Source organism: Panthera tigris, chromosome D4 (assembly GCF_018350195.1).
Source record: "Panthera tigris isolate Pti1 chromosome D4, P.tigris_Pti1_mat1.1, whole genome shotgun sequence".
Taxonomy (NCBI): domain Eukaryota; kingdom Metazoa; phylum Chordata; class Mammalia; order Carnivora; family Felidae; genus Panthera; species Panthera tigris.
The window spans coordinates 65,559,001-65,580,642 of record NC_056672.1 but is presented as its reverse complement, the minus strand read 5'-3'; the positions used below and the strand labels follow the sequence as shown (position 1 = coordinate 65,580,642).

At 37.0% G+C, this 21,642-nt stretch overlaps 2 protein-coding genes across 2 annotated transcripts; one reads left to right on the top strand and one right to left on the bottom strand.

Moving 5' to 3' along the window:
* Positions 1 to 7,256: 7,256 nt before the first annotated feature.
* LOC102959907 (olfactory receptor 13F1-like) lies at positions 7,257 to 13,419 on the top strand. The gene is made up of 2 exons (XM_015543002.1): positions 7,257 to 8,172; positions 13,376 to 13,419. The coding sequence occupies exons 1-2, from the start codon at positions 7,257 to 7,259 to the stop codon at positions 13,417 to 13,419; spliced, it is 960 nt and encodes a 319-aa protein (XP_015398488.1).
* A 359-nt stretch (positions 13,420 to 13,778) lies between these two features.
* On the bottom strand, positions 13,779 to 14,732 carry LOC102972897 (olfactory receptor 13C3-like). The gene has a single exon (XM_007094467.2). The coding sequence runs from the start codon at positions 14,715 to 14,717 to the stop codon at positions 13,779 to 13,781; it is 939 nt and encodes a 312-aa protein (XP_007094529.1). The 5' UTR covers positions 14,718 to 14,732.
* Between the last annotated feature and the right edge of the window lie 6,910 nt (positions 14,733 to 21,642).

Below are 21,642 nucleotides of genomic sequence, written 5' to 3'. Positions count from 1 at the left end.
TGATCATTTATTACTGAGACTAAAGTGGTGTATTTTGTATACTAACAGCCCCCAAATGGTTATACTGTCAAAAGATTTTACTTACAGTCATTCCTATAGGAAACCACCCATCTCTTTTAATGCTTTAAAAAATAAAATTGAGTAGAGGTCTTTATTTATATTTCTCTTGCAATGCTAGAATAGCTCCTTTAAGAGGCAGTTGATAGATTCCAAATATTCCATTCTTCAAAAGAGTACTGTGTTGAATACATTTGTGTTGAAATGCTTCCTGAATTTTTGTTTACTTCTTTGTAACATGGAGATCCAGAGCCTGTTTGTGTAAAGGAAAGAAAATAATTGAGGTTACTGATAGTACTTAAAAATTTCTCTTTATTTCTCATAAGATTTGAAGTTATAGATAATTTTTCCATCATTGTATGCTCCCTTTTTTTAAAGTTTTTACTTAAATTCTAGTTAGTTAACATACAGTGTCAAATTAGTTTCAAGTGTATGATATACTGAATCAACACTTCCACAAAACACCCAGTGCTCATCACAATAAGTGCACTCCTTAATTCCCATCACAAATTTAACTCTACCCCCACCCCACCCCATTAACCATCAGTTTATTTTCTATAGTTAAGAGTCTGTTTTTTGCTTTGCCTCTCTTTATTTTTCACTCCTTTACTCATTTATTTCTTAAATTCCACATATGAGAAAAATCATATGGTATTTGTCTTTCTCCAACTTATTTCACTTAGCATAATACTTTCTAGCTCCATCTATATTGTTGCAAATGGCAAGATTTTGTTATTTTTTTATGACTGAGTAATATTGCATTGTGTGTGTGTGTGTGTGTGTGTGTGTGTGTGTGTGTGCACGTGCATACACACATATCTTCTTTATCCATTTATTCATGGATGCATACTGGGCTGTTTCCATAGTTTGGCTATTGCAGATAATGCCGCTATAAACATTGAGATGGATGTGTCCCTTTGAATTAGTATTTTTGTATTCTTTGGGTAAATTCTTAGTAGTGTAATTGCTGGATCACAGGGTAGTTATATTTTTCACTTTTTGAAGAACTTCCATACTTCGGCTGCAACAGTTTGATTCCCACCAAAAGTGCAAGAGGGTTTCCATTTCTCCACATCCTCACCAACACTTGCTTCTTGTGTTGTTGATTTTAGCTATTCTAACAGGTGTGAGGTGGTATCTCATTGTAGTTTTGGTATGTATTTTCCTGATGGTGAGTGATGTTGAGCATCTTTTCATGTGTTTGTTAGCCATCTTGGATGCCTTCTTTGGAAAAATGTCTGTTCATGTCTTCTGCCCACTTTTTAATAGGATTACTCATTTTTTGAGTATTGAGTTTTATAAGTTCTTTATATATTTTGGAAATTAATCCTTTAATTAGACATGTCATTTCAAAGTATCTTCTCCATTCTGTAGGTTACCTTTTAGTTTTGTTGATTGTTTCCTTTCTGTGCAGAAGCTTTTTATTTTGATGAAGTCCCAATAGTTAACTTTTGCTTAACCTCAGGAGACATATCTAGAAGGAAGTTTCTATAGCTGATGTCAAAGAGGGTACTGCCTGTGTTCTCCTGTAGGATTTTTATGGCTTTAGGTCTCACATTTAGATCTTTAATCTATTTTGAGTTTATTTGTGTGTACGGTGTATGAAAGTGGTTCAGTTTTATCCTTCTGCATGTTGCTGTCCAGTGTTCCCAACATCATTTGTTGAAGAGACTATCTTTTTTCCATTGCATATTCTTTCTTGCTTTGTCAAAAATGATTGACCATATAGTTGGGAGTGCATTTCTGAGTTTTCTGTTCTGTTCTATTGATCCATGTGTTTGTTTTTGTGTCAGTACCATGCCGTCTTGATGACTACAGCTTTGTAATATAACTTGAAATCTGGAATTGTGATGCCTTCAGCTTTGCTTTTCTTTTTCAAGATTGCTTTGTCCTTTTGGGGTCTTTTGTAGTTCCGTATAAATTTTAGGATTGTTTTTTCTAGCTTTTTGAAAAATTCTGGTGTTATTTTGATAGGGATTGCATGGAATGTGTAGATTGCTTTGGGTAGTATAGACATTTTAACAATATTTGTTCATTCAATCCATAAGCATGGAATGTTTTTCCATTTTTTTGTATCTTCTTAAATTTCTTTCCTATGTATTCTACTTTCAGAGTACATATCTTTTACCTCTTTTATTAGGTTTATTCCTAGGTATTTTGTTTTTTGATGCAATTGTAAATGGGATCAAAACTTTGATTTCTCTTTCTGATGCTTCAGTTTTTATACATTGATTTTATATCCTGTGACTTTCCTGAAATCATGGATCAGTTCTAGTAATTTTTTTAGTAGAGGCTTTCGGGTTTTCCCTGTAAAGTATCATGTAATTTTCAGAGAGTGAAAGTTTGACTTCTTTCTTCCCAATTTGGATGACTTTTGTTTCTTTCTGTTGTTGATTGCTGAGGCTAAGACTTACACTACTGTGTTGAACAACACTGTGAGAATGGATATCCCTGTCGTGTTCCTGATCTTTGGGGGAAAGCTCTCAGTTTTTCCCCACTGAGGATGATATTAGCTAAAGGTCTTTCATATATGGCTTTTATGATGTTAAGGTATGTTCCTTCTATCCCTACTTTCTTGAGGGTTTTATCAAGAAAGGGTGCTGTATTTTGTCAATGTTTTTTTCTGAATCTATTGAAAGGATCATATGGTTCTTATCCCTTCTTTTATTAATGTGATACATCATGTTAATTGATTTGTGGATATTGAACCACCCCTGCATCCCAGGAATAAATACCACTTGATCATGGTGAATAGTTCTTTTAATGTACTGTTAGATTCTATTTGCTAATATCTTTTGAGAATTTTTGCGTCCATGTCATTAAGGATATTGGTCTCTAATTTCCTTTTTAGTGGGGTCTTTGTCTGGTTTTGGAATCAAGGTAATGCTGGCCTCATAGAATGGATATGGAAATTTTCCTTCCATTTCTATTTTTTGGAAGTTTCAAAAGAATAGATGTTGTTTTTCTTTCAAGATGGCAGAGCAGCATAGAAATTCTCAGCTTGTCTCATTCCTGAAATGCAGCTAGATCAGCACCAAACCGTTTTGCATACCTAGGAAATTGGTCTGAGGATTAACACAACAATTTGCATAACTTGAGCCACAGAACTCTGCAGGTACGCGGTGCAGAGAGGTAAACTAGGGGAGAGAAAAGCTGCAGAAGGTAGGGAGCTGTTTTTGCAGAGAGAGGACAGAGAAAATTGGAGAGAAGGTGGTGCGCAGAAGAGTGCAGGAAAAGCGCTCTCCCTGAAAGTAGCTGGAGAGAAAGAGAAAGAATGGAAACTCTCACAAGGGACTGAACAAGAAATCTGTACCTCAAAACCAATGACGGGGAGAAAGAAGAAGGTTTCAATGCCATTAGTATTCTACAAACTGTGGAGTGTAGAGTCAGAAATTCCAGAGCTTAATATCTGGCCATGCTCTGGTGAGGAAGCAGGGTGATTCCCAATGAGTGGGCAATGGGGTCCAAGGGGTCTGTGGGTCACACAGGGAGAAGCGGTTCCCCTGCTTGGAGGGCATTGGTAGTGCCATACAGCCTCCCCACAGGTAAATGTCCTAGTGGACCCCAGAGAATAGCCACATTTGCTGGTATTGGGACAAGGATACCAGAATGCAGTGAAACCTGACTCTCGCTGTGTGTTGTGATTTGCCATAATCTCTGAACCTTTGCTGCTGTGTGATCGAACAATTGTTATCTGGGGCAAGCCAGCACCTGGCCATAATCTTTGGACTTCTGCCACAGCACAGGCCCACAAATGTTTTCTAGGGCAAGCTGACATTCAGCCATTGCTCAGCGAGACCCTCCTCCAGAGTGTTAGAGCGGATCCACACCACAGGGTTCTCTGAAGTGAGGGGCTTGGAAGCACAGCCCCACCTGAGTTAAAACTGTGGGGGAGGTACCACCTGGCAGGCTGATGGCTTGGACACAGACAAGGTAGAAGTGGGGGAATGGATAAAAGCCTGAGACAAAGGAGGGGTGCTTGATTGTGGGTCGGTGAGAGTGCAAAGTTCCTGTATCAGAGCTGGGTGAAGCCATTTCCACCTCTCCGGCACAAGGGCATGCACGCCACAGATTCACCCCAATAAGCTAAGCAGCGCCACCTAGTGGAGAATGGAGCTGTTACACCAAGTCATGCCCAACTGCGCCTTCCAAGCACATCCCCTAGAAGAGCACAAGTCTCTCCACCTGCTTGGTGTACAGACTATGGAGGACTTCATAGTTTGAGTTCTAGGGGAAACTGGATGTAACTTAATTCGGGTTTCATTATGTTTGCTGATTCATCTATTTTTCTTCTTCTTTGTTTAAATTGTTTTATTTTTTCTCCTTTCTTGTCTTTTTCTTGGATACAGAAAGAAAATTTTATTTTTATTTTCTGTATGAAAACATTTTAAAAAATTCTTTTTACTGTTTTTTTACTTTTTCATAATTTTTAAATTCTATTTAACTTTCTTCATTTCATTTTATTATATTTAATTATATACATTTTTTTAATTTTTAAATTTTTTCTTACTTTTTTTTCTTTTCTAATCTTTCAATTTGTTTCTCTATTCTATAAAGCTTCTTTCAACAACCAGACCAAAACATACTTAGGATATAGCTTTCTTTATTTGAGTTTTTCTGTGTTTTTAATTTTTTAAATTTAAATTTAAATTTTATTAATTCACTTTCTTCCTCCAAAACGACAAAATGAAGGAATTCACCCCAAAACAAAGAATAGGAATAAATGACAGCCAGTGGCTTAATCAACACAGATATAAGCAAGACGTCTGAACTAGAATTTAGAACCATGATAATAAGAATACTAGCTGGGGTTAAAACAAGCATAGAATCCCTTTCTGTGGAGATAAAAGAAGTAAAATCTAGTCAGGACGAAATTAAAATTGCTATAACCGAGATGCAATCTCAAATGGATGCCATGGCAGCAAGGACGGATGAAGCAGAGCAGCAACTCAGTGATATAGAAGACAAAATTGTAGAGAATAATGAAGCAGGAAAAAAAGGGAAACTAAGGGAAAAGAGCACGATACAAGAATTAGAGATATCAGTGACTTATTAAAAAGGAATAACATAAGAATCATAGGAGTCCCAGAAGATGAAGAGAGAGAAAAAAGGGTAGAAGGTTTATGTGAGCAAATTATAGCAGAAAACTTTCCTAATCTGGGGAAAGACACAGATATCAAAATCCAAGAAGCACAGAGAACTCCCATTAGATTCAACAAAAACTTAACACCAAGGCATATCATAGTCAAATTCACAAAATACACAGACAAGGAAAGAATTATGAAAGCAGCAAGGGGAAAAAGTCCTTAACCTATAAGGGAAGACAGATCAGGTTCACAGCAGACCTATTCACAGACACTTGGCAGGCCAGAAAAGAGTAGCAAGATATATTCAATGTGCTGAATCAGAAAAACTATGTGGTCAAGAATTCTTTATCCAGCAAGGTAGTCATTCAAAATAGGAGTGATAAAGAGTTTCCCAAACAAAAACTCAAGGATTTTGTGACCACTAAACAGCCCTGCAAGAAATTTTAAGGGGATTTCTCTGAGTGGAGAAAAGATGAAACAAACAAACAAAAAAAGACCAAAAACAACAAAGACTAGAAAGGACCTGAGAACATCACCAGAAACTCCAACTCTACAGGCAACACAATAGCACTAAATTCATATCTTTCAGTACTCACCTAAGCTCAATGGATTAAACACTCCAATCAAATGACATAGGGTATCAGAATGGATAAGAAAATGAGACCCATCTATATGCTGCTTACAAGAGACCCATTTACACCCTAAAGATACATTCAGATTGAAAATAAGGGTATGGAGAACCATCTATCATGCTAATGCTCACCAAAAGAAAGCTGGAGTAGCCATACTTGTATCAGACAAACTGGATTTTAAAATAAAGATGGTAACAAGAGATGAAGAAGGGTGTTATATCATAATTAATGCATCTATCCACCAAGAAGATCTAACAATTGTAAACATTTATACCCCTAACATGTGGGAATGCAAATTTATAAATCAGTTAATCACAAACAAAGAAACTCATTGATAATAATACCATAATGGTAGGGGACTTCAATGCCCCACTTACAACAATGGACAGATGATCTAAACAGAAAACCAACAAGGAAACAATGGCTTTTAATGACATATTGGACCTGATGGACTTAATAGATATATTCAGGACAATTCACTTAAAGCAGGAGAATACACATTCTTTTTGAGTGCACATGGAACATTCTCCAGAATAGATCACATACCAGGACACAAATCAGCTCTCAACAAGTACAAAACGATCAAGATCATACCTTGCATATTTTCAGACCACAACACTATGAAACGCGAAGTCAACCACAAGAAAAAATTTGGGAAGACCACAAATACATGCTATAGTGATTGGATGCATGTTTATCTTCTATTTATATTCCTTAGTTTACAGATATCCGTCTGTTATATTACATAATTAGTAGGTATATGAAATGCAACTAAATCCTTTTGGGATTTAACTTTTGCAAATTTTTTTTTTCTTTTCCCAGCAAACCTCCTGTGGTCTTTAACTCGATTAAGACTAATGCATTTTTAAAAAAGGTTTGTTTATTCATTTTGAGAGAGACAGTGCAAGCAGATGAGGGGCAGAGAGGGAATGAGAGAATCCCAAGCAGTCTCCATGCTGCCAGCATGGAGCCGACACTGGGCTCAAACTGAACCCATGTGGGGCTTGAACTCATGAACCATGAGATCATGACCTGAGACAAAACCAAAATTCTGAAGCTCAACCAACTGAGCTACCCAGGTGCCCCAGGTCTAATGCCTTTTTTGATTAAACTAAGTGTCACAATGTCTCACTGACCAGTGTTCCTAACACAGAGCTCAGATTCTTACCCTCTGTGTTCTCATGGTACCTGAGGGTGTATTTATATGATGTTAATTGTATTTATTTCTTTACTTGACTGTGTGATATTTTATTCTGAGCTGCCCAAGAGTAGCTTTTTAGGTAATTCAAAGAGATCTTCAGTGACTTGTAGTATAATCAACAAATGAATGAATGAGTGAATAATTAGCATGGTATTGCCAGAATAATGATCCTTTTAAAGTACCCCTAACTAATCCCCTTGAAAGATGGTAGAATTTAATTTTCATATATGTACAATGTATATTTTTATTCACTACTACAGATAAACAAAGAGGCATAAAATGGTCAAGGCAAACTTGACAGTCATTTCCGATTTTATTTTCCTGGGGTTTACTCCTTACCCCAAAGTTGAGGTCATCATATTTGTGCTGTGCTTGCTGATGTACCTGATCACCCTGCTGGGTAATATCATTCTGATCTCCATCACCATCCTGGATTCCCACCTACACAAACCCATGTACTTCTTCCTCAGCAACCTCTCCTTTTTAGACATCTGGTACACCTCTTCTGCTCTCACTCCAATGCTGACAAACTTTGTTTCAGGGAAAAACACCATCTCATTCTCAGGATGTGCCACTCAGATGTACTTTTCTCTTGCCATGGGCTCCACTGAGTGTGTGCTCCTGTCCACGATGGCGTATGACCGGTATGTGGCCATCTGCAACCCTCTGAGATACCCCATCATCATGAACAAGAGGGTTTGTGTGCAGATTGCCGCTGGCTCCTGGATGACAGGCTGCCTCACCGCCCTGGTGGAAACAGTATCTGTGCTGCAGCTGTCTCTCTGTGGAAGTAGCATCATCAATCACTTCACTTGTGAAATTCTGGCTGTCTTGAAACTAGTTTGTGTGGATACTTCCAGGGTGCAGTTAATCATGCTGGTGATCAGCGTACTACTTCTTCCTATGCCGATGCTCCTCATTTGTGTCTCTTACGCATTCATTCTCTCCAACATCCTGAGAATCAGCTCAGTGGATGGTGGAAGCAAAGCCTTTTCAACATGCGCAGCCCACTTGACTGTGGTGGTTTTGTTCTATGGGACAGCTCTCTCCATGTACCTGAAGCCCTCCGCTGTAGATTCACAGGAAATAGACAAATTTATGGCGTTGGTATATGCTGGATTAACCCCCATGTTGAATCCTATCATTTATAGTTTACGGAACAAAGAGGTAAAAGCAGCTGTGAAAAAATTGCTGATTAGGAACCCTCTGTGTGCTTTTTTAATCCCCCATAGAAAATCATAACATTAATCTAAGGGGTGTATTGATGTGGTCAATACACACCAGAAAACTGGGATAATAGGGGAAGACACTCATTTTAAAGATTTCCTAAGTTCCCTCCTTGACTGACTGCTGAAACTCTAAGGTAATATAGACATATCTTACATAAGCATATCTGAAATCTTACATAAATAGACTTTTGATGACAAACTTCAATTTTATTTTGGGTTATAGAGTGTAAGTATAGCTTTAAACATTAAGCTAGTGTATTGTTAGTATTCAAAATTATGTGCATGTAATATACAAATGTAATAACTATAGTAGACTTTTTAGATAATTTATTATTAACCTTTGTTTTAGGCTGAATTGTGTCCCTGCAAAACTTATGTTGAAGCTCTAACCCACCAGTACTTCAGAATGTATTTACATTTGGAGATAAGGCCTTTAAAGTGGGATTAAGTTAAATTGAGGCTATCAGTGTGGGCCCTCATACAATTGGACTTATGTCATTATAAGAAAAAATTTAAGAAATTTAGACACACATGGGTACTCTACAACCTCTTTTCAGCATTGCTAAATTTAATGGGAGTAATTGCATATTCTACAAAGTATAACTGTGTTTTACATGTGTGGAAATATTTGTGGATGCAGATAGATGTGTGTGATGTGAATGTCTATGTACAAATGGAGAAGGCCTGCACAAATATATACTGAATAGAGATGGGGTAGAGGGATGCTAGTCTGCAAAAATATCAGAGAGTTTAGCAGTTTGTTGTTGGTCTTCGAGTGCTGACATTAATTTCGTAAATTCAAAGAAGCTGCAGGATGTTTCAGTGCAACTACAAGCACCCTTCCCTTTTTTATTGTGCTTTCCCCTGACACCTAGATGCTTAGATCCAAGGGTATAAATGAAGCTATAAGCATTTAGAAACAAAATACATGATATATTTATATTATAAAATATACAGTATCCCAAACCCACTAAAATGGTGAGAAATGCTGAAATATATGACATATCTTATTGTATAAGCCATAATATACAAAGAACTTAAAAATGTACACTCGTCAGTATTTGTAACATTTGTATGTCCTTTCTGGACTAGATGACTAAATGTGAAGTCAGTGTGCAAACTTATTTGCTCTTTATCATGAAGTTGTCACAAGAGTCAATAAAATTGTGATGGCTTGGATCCAGAAAGCAATGGTATGGAGAAGATAGGATGAATATGGGAATTACCAGGTTGTAGGGCTGGATTTGATTTCTCAGATATGAATAAACAGTCATCAAAGATGATTGGTCCATTGGTGTAAGTAAAGAACTCTGATGCAGTCGTTGATTGGATGACATGAGTAGCGTAAGGATGATGACTTCACAAAGATAGGATGGGATGTAAGTCGGTTGACTGGTTGGCTGTGCATTGATGGTTAGACTTACAGGAGAAGACAGATTTGTGAAATCTAGGCAAAAAATTAGGTCTAAAGCTATATATATGTTGCGAAATCTTTTGCAAAGAGATGTAAATTGAGTACTAGGTGTGGATGATGTTTTCTAGGGTAATTTAGGGCAATTATCTATACAATTTTGGTTATGTTTTCCTGTTATTGGTCAGAACTGTGGTAAAGGTGAAAGAATAGTACACATGGGATCTAGAGTAAATTATCCAAAGTATACAGAAATGCTGATTCAAAGGGGCACATACACCCCAGTGTTTATAGCAGCACTATCAACAATAGCTAAATTATTGAAAGAGCCCAAATATCCATTGACTGATGAATGGATAAAAAGAAAATGTTATGTATATACAATGGAATATTACTTGGTGATCAGAAAGAATGATATCTTGACATTTGTGAAATGGATGCAACTGGTGTGTATTATGCTAAGCAAAGTAAGTCAGGCAGAGAAATACAAATATCATATGATTTCACTCATACGTGTAATTTAAGAAACAAAACAGATAATGGGGCCCAGGGTGGCTTGGTCGGTTGGGCGTCCGACTTCTCCTTGGGTCATGATCTTGTGGTTTGTGAGTTCAAGCCCTGTGTCAGGCTCTGTGTTGACAGCTCAGAGCCTGGAGCCTGCTTCAGATTCTGTGTCTCCTCTCTCTGCCCCTTCCATGCTCTTGCTGTGTCTCACTCTGTCTCTCAATGATGAATAAACGTTAAAAAAAAAAAAAGAAACAAAAGAGATGAACATAAAGGAAGGGAAGAAAAATTAGATAAAAACAGAGAGGTAGGCAAACCATGAGAGACTCTTAAATACAGAGAACAAACTGAGGGTTGCTGGGAGGGAGGTGGGGGGGATGGGCTAAATGGGTGATGGACATTAAGGCGGACACTTCTTGGGATGAGTGTTACATATGACTGTTATGTGTAAATGATAAATCACTAAATTCTACCCCGGAAGCCAATACTACACTATATGTTAAATAACCTGAATTTAAATTAAATAAAAAGAATTACAATTTTTTGGGGTGTCTATATAAGCTTAGTGATCTTAGGCAATTTCTTTTTTTTTAATGTTTATTTATTTATTTTGAGAGAGATAGTGTGTGAACACGCACATAACCAGGGGGATGGTAGAGAGAGAGGGAGAAAAAGAGAATCCCAAGCAGGCTTCATGCTGACTATCCCCTGCAATGCAATGCATGGCTCTGTCCCATGAACCATGAGATCATGACCTGAGCTGAAATCAAGAGTAGGACTTTTAACCAACTGAGCCACCCAGGCACCCCAATCTTAAGCAATTTCTTAAACATCCTAATCCAATTTCTTTGTCTATAAAATGGGAAGTTTATTTAATCTATCAATATATTTATAATAATTATTTAAAATTATTTACAAGTTAGCAAATATGCTAATTCCAAAAGACCACCTGTGAATTAGCTAGGATGATAGGTGTATCATTTTGACAGAGTCAGATTTTGATCTTTTTTTTTTTTTTTTTCTTGCTAGACTCTAGTTTCAGTTAGTTTGAATTTACCTGTGATTTCAGGGTGCCTGTGTGGCTCAGTCAGTTAAGCATCCAACTTCGGCTTAGGTCATGATCTCTGGTTTGTGAGTTCGAGCCCGTGTTAGGTTCTATGCTGACAGCTCAGAGCCTGGAGCCTGCTTTAGATTCTGTGTCTCCCTTTCGCTCTGTCCCTCCCCTACTGACAGTCTCTCTCCCTCTCTCTTTTTCTGTCTCTCTCCCTCAGATAAATAAAAATTAAAAAATATTTGAATCTACCTATGATTTCAATGTATTGAGAAACATCTATGAGTGTGTTACAAGTCTAGCCTATCACTCTGGTAGTGTTTATAAGCATAAAATACCCCAAGTTATCTCTTTCTCTCTCTGTCTTTCCCTCTTTCTCTGACAGTCTGAGCTGAGTCATTCCATATATGGGTGTCCTTTTGATTCTACTGGGTTCTGACTACCTGAACTGGGCCTCCCTTTCATGTTGACCTTTTACTTATTCCATCAGGCCCCAAACATCCTGCTGGGCAGAACAAGCAGGGATTCCTTTCTGAACTCTGTTGGGTTGTTGAAACCTTTGCTGGGTGGCCCTTGAGCAGAGCCACTCTCCTCATCCAGCTCAGGCTGTGGGACTGTACCAGGCAACTCACCTGTATTACATACAAATAGATGTTAGGTAATCACATAAAAAATAAAAGTACAATTATTATTTGCTAGCAATTTCAAGGGCATTTCTTTGAAAGGAAATATTTAAAATAAGATTATTGCTTTTGATAGAGTGAAATTCTCAGTATTCCTTAAGAAGTGTTTATACAATTGATAGATATTTTTTTCAGCAGTTGCTCATTACAGAATAAGTATACACTGATAGGATTTTTGCCTTACCCAGACCAAATGACTTCTTTTTTAATGTTTATTTATTTTTGAGAGAGAGAGAGAGAGAGACAGAGTGTGAGCAGGGGAGGGGCAGAGAGAGAGGGAGACACAGAATCCGAAGCAGGCTCCAGGCTCTGAGCTGTCAGCACAGAGCCCAGCGCAGGGCTTGAACCCAGGAGCTGTGAGATCATGACCTGAGCTGAAGTTGGACACCCAACCAACTGAGCCACCCAGGCACCCCACAAGTGACCTCTTGAGTATATTTATCTTTCTTTTATCTTCCCTTACATTTCTGTACATTTAATATTAGCTGATATTTTATCCATAACTTTTTGATGTGTTATTTAGTCAATGAAATAATACATAAATTCAAGTTCTCTTATATCCCTGTATTAAATCAAGTACTTAGACTATATTTTACTATTATTTCAAAATGTTAAATAAGTAATTAGTTACTGCCTACTGTTTAACTTTATTTGACATTAGACTTCATACAGAGAACAGTGAGTTCTGCCATTGGGTGGATTTCAGAAATGAACAAATGATTATAGTATAAAAGGAAAATAGCCATAACAGATAAAGTTCAGGACAGCATAAAGGAGGGAATAAGTAAGCGGGCAAACTTTGGAAGGATTTGTAGAAGATCTCACACTTGAATTGTGCTTAATAAGATTGCTAGGCTGTTACCATAGAAAGAGAAATGTGAGGATGGAGATGCAGTGGCATATGCTGTTGTCTTTAGGTGTAAAGAACATGATATAATTGGAGAAGTAATAGTGAATGTAGCACAGCTTGTTCAAACATGGGAGAAACATGAGGAGGGAAAGAAGGGGAAATATGTACCTGAAAAATTAGGTTGGAGTCAGGTCAAGTCCTTGGGTAAAATAAAAAGCAGTAACAAACAAACAGACAAACAAACACAAAAATTCAAGTAGTTCTCTCAAAAGGGAACTGAAAAATACATATTTTACTTGTTCAGCAGACATACATGCAGATGGTCCATACATTAAAATGGTTTGACATAGGATATTTCAACTTCATGATGATGTGAAAGTGATATGCATTCAGTAGAAACCACACTTTAAAATTTAAATTGTGGTCTTTTCCTGGGCTAGTAACATGTGGTATGATATTCTTGTTGCGCTAGGCAGTGGCAGTGGCCCCAGCTTCCAGTCTGAGCCACATGATCACAAGAATAAACAACTGATACACTCAACTGTTTCATACCCATACAACCATTCTGTTTTTCAATTTCAGTACAGTGCTCAATACGTTATAGGAAATATTCAACACTCTATTGCAAATAGGCTTTGTATGAGATGGTTTTGACCAACTATAGGCTAATGTAAGCATTTGCACATTTTCAAGGTAAGCTATGATGTTCAGTAGATTAGGTGTATTAAAGGCATTTTTGACTGATGATATTTTCAAATTTTGATGGGTTTATCAGGACATAACTCCATCAGTTGAAGAGAATCTGTACTGGATTTTCCTGGAAACATTTAATTACATCTTTTTTCTTATTCCTTAAATTTTACTCTTAGTACTTATACTAGTTGTGTCTACATTTTTGTAACAGTCATTTTCATAAAAAGGGAAAGCTAGATAATTATCTTGAAATTTCTTTCCAACTCTTAAATTCTGTGATCCTACCTACAATCTTTATTTCTTTTGCTATGTTTTAAATAAAAGCCTTTTCCTCAAATATATGAGTTTATTTGGTGCATGAACTCGAAGATGTAAGTTTTTCATCCTTTTCTCCAGAACCAGTGTCTACTCATCAATTTTCTCAAAGCTCCAAGCACCTCTGTGTTCCTCAGGCTATAGATGATAGGATTGAGCATGGGAGTGACTACTCCATAGAACAGAGCAATCAATTTGTCAATAGCAGAGTCTTTGGACTTTGGCTTCATATATATGGAGAGGATTGTCCCATAAAACATGGTCACTACTGTTAAGTGGGCTGAACAGGTAGAAAAAGCTTTTTTTCTTCCTTCTGCTGAATTCATTTTTAGTACAGTAGATAGGATGAAAATGTAGGAGATGCAAATTAACAATAATGGAATATACAAAAATATTACATTGCCCAACATTATAGCAATCTCATTCAAGGAAATATCTGCACAAGCCAGCTTGACAAAAGCCATTATTTCACAAACAAAGTGGTTAATGACATTTTTTCCACAAAAGGGCAACCGTATTGCAAGTATAGTTTTTATCAGTGAATTGAGAAAGCCCATTCCCCAGGAGAGGGTTGCCATCTGAATACAAAGTGCCTTGCTCATGATGATGGGGTATCTCAGAGGGTTACAGATGGCCACGTAACGGTCATATGCCATCACTGCTAAGAGCACGCATTCTGTGCATGCCATAGTGTAGGAGACAGACATCTGAACAACACATCTAAGGAAGGAGATGGTTTTTTTCTGTGATAGGAAGTGAATCAACACTGAGGGGGTAAAGGAGGACGTGTAACAAATGTCTAGGAGGGAAAGATTACCAAGGAAGAAGTACATGGGCGTATGGAGGCGGGAATCCAGGAGAATTAGTATGATCAAGGTGCTGTTCCCCAGCAGGATCACCAGGTACATCATCAAGCACATGACGAAAAGGAGTTTTTCCACTTTGGGGTACTCAGAAAGTCCCTGCAGAATGAACTCAATCTCTGTCCAGTTCGTCCTGTCCATTTTATTTTTCTATACCTGGAGTAATCCAGAAGAGAAAACTGCATGTGAGCATAACGCGCGTCAGTGCATATTACCATGTGCAGTGAGAGATCACTGGGGGAGGGGCACCAAGTGTGTCCACACTAGCTGGAGTGGTGCTAAGAGCTCTGAGTTTAGCGTTTTGAATTTCTCTTCTGGTACATATAGGAAGGGATTGAAGACGTGTAATAATTACATTGACCAGCTCTTTAAAAATATAGGCTCTTGTATTCCATTTCCTGAATTTGTGATACACAGTTCTGAGGCAGGGAAGAACTATTTGCATCTGAACAAACATCTATTATTTCCTGTTCTTTGAACCCACAGACTCCACTTTGAATATCATCATTTTGGAGAGAGTATGCTTCATCTGTTGTAAATAACTATGTATTTGATTTTATTTCATGGAAGTCGTAAACAATATTATTAGTTAAGGGTTTTATAATTTACTAATATATTCACACATATTACTCATTTTATCATCACTATAATTCTCTGAGGAAAGTGAAATTCATAGAGGTAAAATGTATATAAAAACAGAGTGTGATCCACTATTCCAATTTATTTTCTAACTGTATAGCACCTGCCAGTTTAAAAAAACATTTTTTAATGTTTATTTTTGAGAGAGAGAGGGAGAGCGCATGCACATGAGTTGGGGAGGGTCAGAGAAACAGAGGGAGACACAGAATGTGAATCAGGCTTCAGGCTCTGAGCTGTCAGTACAGAGCCCGACGCGGGGCTTGAACTCTCAAACCGTGAGATCATGACCTGAGCTGAAGTCAGACGCTTAACTGACTGAGCCACCCAGGCACCCCAACACCTGCCAGTTTTACTTATTTTATTTTATCTATATATTAAATTTTTTTAATGTTTATTTTTGAGAGAGAGAGAGAGATAGAGATAGAGATAGAGGGTGAATGGGGGAGGGGCAGAAAAGGAGGGAGACACAGAATCTGAAACAGTCTTCAGGCTCTGAGCTGTCAACACAGAACCCGACATGGGGCTGGATCCCACGAACTGTGAGATCATGACTGAGCTGAAGTCGGGTGCTTAACCAGCTGAACCACCCAGGCACCCTGTATTTTTATTTTTTTTAATGTTTATTTTTGAGAGAGAGCACTAGTGGAGGAGGAGCAGAAGGGGAAGGAAACAGGATCCAAAGTGGGCTCAGGGGTGACAGCAGAAAGCCAGATTTGGGGCTCAAACAAGTTGCCAAGATCCTTACCTGAGCTGAAGTCAGAAGTTTATCCAATTGAGCTATCCAGGTGCCCCTCACCTGCCTTTTTTATTTTATTTAAAAAAAATTTTTTTTAACGTTTTATTTATTTTTGAGACAGAGAGAGACAGAGCATGAACGGGGCAGGGGCAGAGAGAGAGGGAGACACAGAATCAGAAGCAGGCTCCAGGCTCTGAGCCATCAGGCCAGAGCCCGACACGGGGCTCGAACTCACGGACCGCAAGATCGTGACCTGAGCTGAAGTCGGACGCTTAACCGACTGCGCCACCCAGGTGCCCCTCACCTGCCTTTTTTAAACAACATGCTCTTGCCCTCTCAGAATTATGTGAATTATCTAAGGAGTGGGAATCAGACATCTTTCTAGATAATGTTCTCCAGATGATTCTAATGTGCCTTGTGAAAAAAAACCACCTGTCTAGTCAAGTGCCTCCAAATTTTAGTACACACACAATTCGGATAGGAGAATCTTTGTAAAGGATTCTGAATCAGTGGGTCTGAATTGGATTATAAGATCTGAATTTATTAACATGTTTCCAGATGCTGTTTATGTCTGCAGAACTCACATGAATAGCAAGGCCTTTTAGACCATTTCTCTCCAAAGCTATTGCAGAATGCCACTACTGCTTCCCTTGTATGTAGGACTGTAATCAAATAGTAGACAATGCAAAACTGAACATTCTGTGACACTTGGAGTTGAGACATCTGTGTGAGTGTATTACACTCAGTTTTGTGTTCTTTAGATTTTAGATATACAAGCAAACTACATACAATAGAGTCTGTTGTTTCTGTCCATATTAAAGTCCTTTCTCTTCCATTTGTTGAACTTGCAATTATGGTGAATATTTTCCAAAAGAGGAATTTGAGGTCAGCTCAAGCATCTGAATTGTGCATCATAGAGCATGGAGCAAATAACTTTAATTTGAAAAAATTTAAAGAGTAGATATTAGTAGATGACCTTTTTACAGTAAATAAATCAAAGAACATAATTTTGAAAACACTTTTCATTCTCAAGGTATTCTACCTAACTTAAAACAATCCCTAGAGGAAAAAAAAAATTTGATCCAATCGATAATTTTCTTACTAGTGCTTTTTAAAAAATGTTTATTTATTTTGAGTGAGATGGAGAGGGGGTGTGAGTGAGGTAGGGGCAGAGAGAGAAAGAGAGAATCCGAAGCACCCTCTACACTATTAGCACAGAGCCTGAAGTGGGGCTCCATCTCATGAACCATGAGATAATGACCTGAGCCAAAATTAAGAGTCTGAGTCTCGACTGACTGAACCAACAGGTGCCCCTCTAGTTAGTATTTTTAAACAAGGCTATGTGGTGCGTCTGAGTGTCCCAGTTAAGCATCCTTCTCTTGGTTTCAGCTCCAGTCATGATCTTACAGTTGGTGGCATCGAGCCCTGTGTCAGCCTTTGTGCTGACATAGAAGAGCCTGCTTGGGATCCTGTCTCTCCCTCTCTGCCCCTTCCCCCACACTCTCTCTCTCTGTCAAATAAACATTGAAAAAATTAAAGAAGGCCCTGTTTCTGATATAGGCTTGGCCATTTCTTTCTGTGATCACCTTTTGCCAACAGGTTATGCTCCTTTCTATGACAACTCCAGTTTACAATGGCAAATCATGTTAATCAGCATAATACAATATTTATACGCCTATTGGCTATGGAAAGAAGGGTTCTCATGCAATTCAAGCTGTACCAGGCTTTGCAGGCATACATTACAAAGAGGGTAGGAAGGGCTGGGTAGGGCAGGATATACTTCTATTTGGTATTAAGTTTGGAATTTGATTGACTGTAGATATATATATCAACCTACTCTGAACCTGAAAATAAAATTTTGATAGAGTCTTTGAAGGAGCATCAGTTGTCTTGGATCTGTTGTTTCAGGGAAAATGTGAATCATGTCAGATTCCCTCTCCTTTCTTTCCTAGGAACATCACCAAGAAGGTGATTCCTATTTGGAAATGACTTGTAGCAAATAATGATGGTGTACATCTGGTATACTGATAGTTCAGAGACAGTTGCTGCAAAAAAAAAAAAAATCACTTGCAAACATTTATAAGAGAAACCACCAGTGTGCTTTAGTGGTTTCAAATGGTGGTGGTGATGGGGGAGGAATAGTGGACAGTGAGAGGAAATTACTTTCATTACTCGTGTAATATTAGTGAAACTTTTAAGAAGCAATGGACAAACACTCTTGTTTAATAGCATTGTGACAAATGATTTCTTCATTTTAGCTTACTTCACTAAAATAGTTTCCTGGGGACAAGAGAATGGAAAATTTTAAGATTCTTGATAGTTTCTAATAAATCACTTTCCATGCAAAATGTATATTGGATAATTCTTTACTAAATCCTTGCCATTATTGGATATTATCTTTTGAAATAGTTTTTCATTTTTAACTAATGGCAAGGGAATTGTTAAATAATCATGGCACACTAATTTGATGGGCCATTATGCACTTCTTATATGACATTTGTGACAACTTTGTATTAAAACAAAGATGTTTAAATTATATTAGAATGATTAAGTTGGAAACAAACAAAAAAACAGTCATTTTTTTTTCTTTTCTGCAAAACTGAAACCTAAACCAAGATAGCCTAGACAGTGTAGAAAGACTAGAAATACCTAAAACATTAATGGTTACCTAGAGACCTTTCTTCTACTTTTCTGAATTACCCAAAACTTAAAATTGATATTCATAAAGAAAGAATATTATTTAAAAGGAGGAAGCAGAACAAAGTATGCTAAAATAATTTAAGTTGTACAGTGATTATCTTAATTTTCTAGAAACTACATACACATTGAGGCTAAGCTGTACTGGTGTGTCCTATCTAGTTATTGGGAGGAACCCAGTATTTCCGATTTCCAGAGAGCATTTATAATCCCTACTCTCAAAAATCTTCCAATAAACAGTGTTTTTTGTTTTTTGGAGGTATGCCAAGATGAGGGACTTGAGTTCTTCACTTAATCATATTTTATCAAAAGAGATTGTGGTCTGTTGATGCCTAGCATGGAGATATCATTTAGAAGACGACATTCCTATTTGTAAAGGATCTGAACACCTGGATCCTAGCCAACCTCTAATCCCCCTCTCCCAACCCCTGGTGTTTTATAAGAATTAACATCTCTGTGGTTCAATGTGCTGGGACTTTATCTGGGCACTGTTTTAGTGTTGTAACAGTCCTAAGGAAGTCTGTGACATTTTATTCAAGCCAGAAGTCAAGCTGTCTAACTTTTTAGAAGGAACTTTCTAACTTTCTATAAATTTTTATTTTGTTTTATTGACTTAGCTACTTGAAGATCTAATAGTTAAAGTACTAAGAGTTTTCACTGAGAAACACATACTATCTGCACTCTAAATTCTCACTAAAGGAAGTAATCCTATCATCCTCTCCAGCTCTTCTAAAGATATCAATTAAGACAATGGATACTGTACAAAAATGAATGGATATCCTGTCTCAATTTATAGATTTTATAGACTCTACTCTTTAATTAATATACCACAAGGAAAGATGTATTATTTTAGCTTACAAAGAGAAGAGAAATTTTCATGTGATGTCCTAGTATGAGGCACTTCATATCATTTTTATCATGTAATCTTCCAAATAAGCCAAATATTATTATGAATTTTACCAATGAGGAAATTACTTTGAAATTTCAAAGGTTAAGTACAATGATCACTATCTTTTTAAAAAGTATTTATTTAAATTCTAGTTAGTTAACTTACAGTGTAATATTAGTTTCAGGTGTACAGTTTAGTGATTCAGTACTTCCATACAACACCTGGTTTTTTATGTCTTATAGTTGGTAAATACCAGAAGTATGATTTAAAAACTTATATTGGGGTGTCTGGGTGGCTCAGTCAGTTAAGCGTCTGACTTCGGCTCAGGTCATGATCTCACGGTTCGTGAGTTAGAGCTCCGCATCAGGCTCTGTACTGACAACTCAGAGCCTGGAGCCTGTTTTGGATTCTCTGTCTCCCTCTCTCTCTCTGCCCCTCCCCCACTCATGCTCTGTCTCTCTCTCTCTCTCTCTCAAAAAATAAATAAACGTTACAAATTAAAACCTTATGCTTCCAAAACCCAGTTTTAGCACTATATTTACTTATTGATAACATTTATTCTTATAAAACCACTATTTAATATGATGCACTTAACTTTCAAGCATCCAAATGATAAAAATATACATAAAAATATATTGAAATCTCTGGAAAGCATTGAAGGCATTTATTGTCTTCCACTTATGAAGACACTATCCACAATAATGAAATAAATTGTGAAAAAGGCCAAAAATTCCTTTCAGGTCCAGTGTGGACAATTAAAGTATAGAGTGGTAGAACTGATTTGTTACATATGCGGGAGATTAAAAAAAATAGTATTTCTTCTTTTGCCTTGGACACCTACAGCTCAAATTAACACTTATAATTACTTCAGCACCCTGTTACATATATTTGGTTTCTAATCCTGTTTTTACAATCAACACCTTTAATTACAAGTTTCCTCAAACCCCTACTGAGCACAGTTTATGTGTGATTAATATATAAATTATTATGGACCCTTTCTCTAGATGATTTTTACATAAGATTTATTGAACTTTATACTTGAATACAGTAGCTTTTCACTTATTATTAAGGGTCTATTATTAGACCTGTTTGCATTACGGGCAAATTCCCTTCCTCAGTAGTCTCTTCCATGTAGTAGTTTGGGATCTTTAAAGAAATTTAAATAATATCCTGCTCTTGAAGTTGGTGCTTGGAATTTTGTATTTTTTTCCTTTACACATATATACATATTTTCAAAATCCCACCAGCTGTGATCACCTCAACAAAAACAAATCTTTATATTTATTGATAGGATGTTTTCCTTTGGAAATGTTTTGAGTAAAACTTTTCTCTTTATCTTACCTTCTGTCTGTGTTTTAAAGCCATTCTCACCATTCCATTCTATTAAGTAATAGAAAACATTTCCAGGAATTTGAATTCCATTTGAATTTTTCAGATGAGACCAGAAGATTTTCAATTTGAAAGATGGTTGTTCTTCCTAAAAAGAAATGTGAGGAAGAATTGCTACAACCAGGCAATTGGTTTGAATATGAATTTTCCTAAGAAGGTGTCAAGGAAAGAAAACATATTAAAAATAAGGATCCATGATGCAACTCTGGTTTCCCAGGACTTGTTCTAATGTTGATGCTTACTCGAGAGATTCAGCTTCTCTTGGAATTAATTTAGCACCCATTTTTTTACAAACTTCCTCAATCCCTAAGGTTGTGAATCAGAAACTTAGGATTCTCTAGAGATCAAAATCCCTGACTTCTGCAGATTCTAAAGACCCAATTATCTTCACTTAAAGAGAATCTTCCCCAGCCATACATTTATTGGAGTATTCATTGAGTATGGCTGTCTTTGATGGCTTCTACAGAAGCTGGGATTGGAATCAGAATATGTCCAAAAGGTCGCAGAAGAGTTAAACTTTTCCCAAGAATTTGTTTTTCATTTTGTTACACAAATAATACTAGATCAATCCTAATAGAATCCTAGTCATCCCATCTCTTTGAGCTGTTTTTATTTTTATATTTTATTCTAGACCACACACTATTTTTTCTTTATACCAGTATAATCATAGTATAAATTTGATTAGTATTTGCTACTTTATTGCAATATTTTTGTGA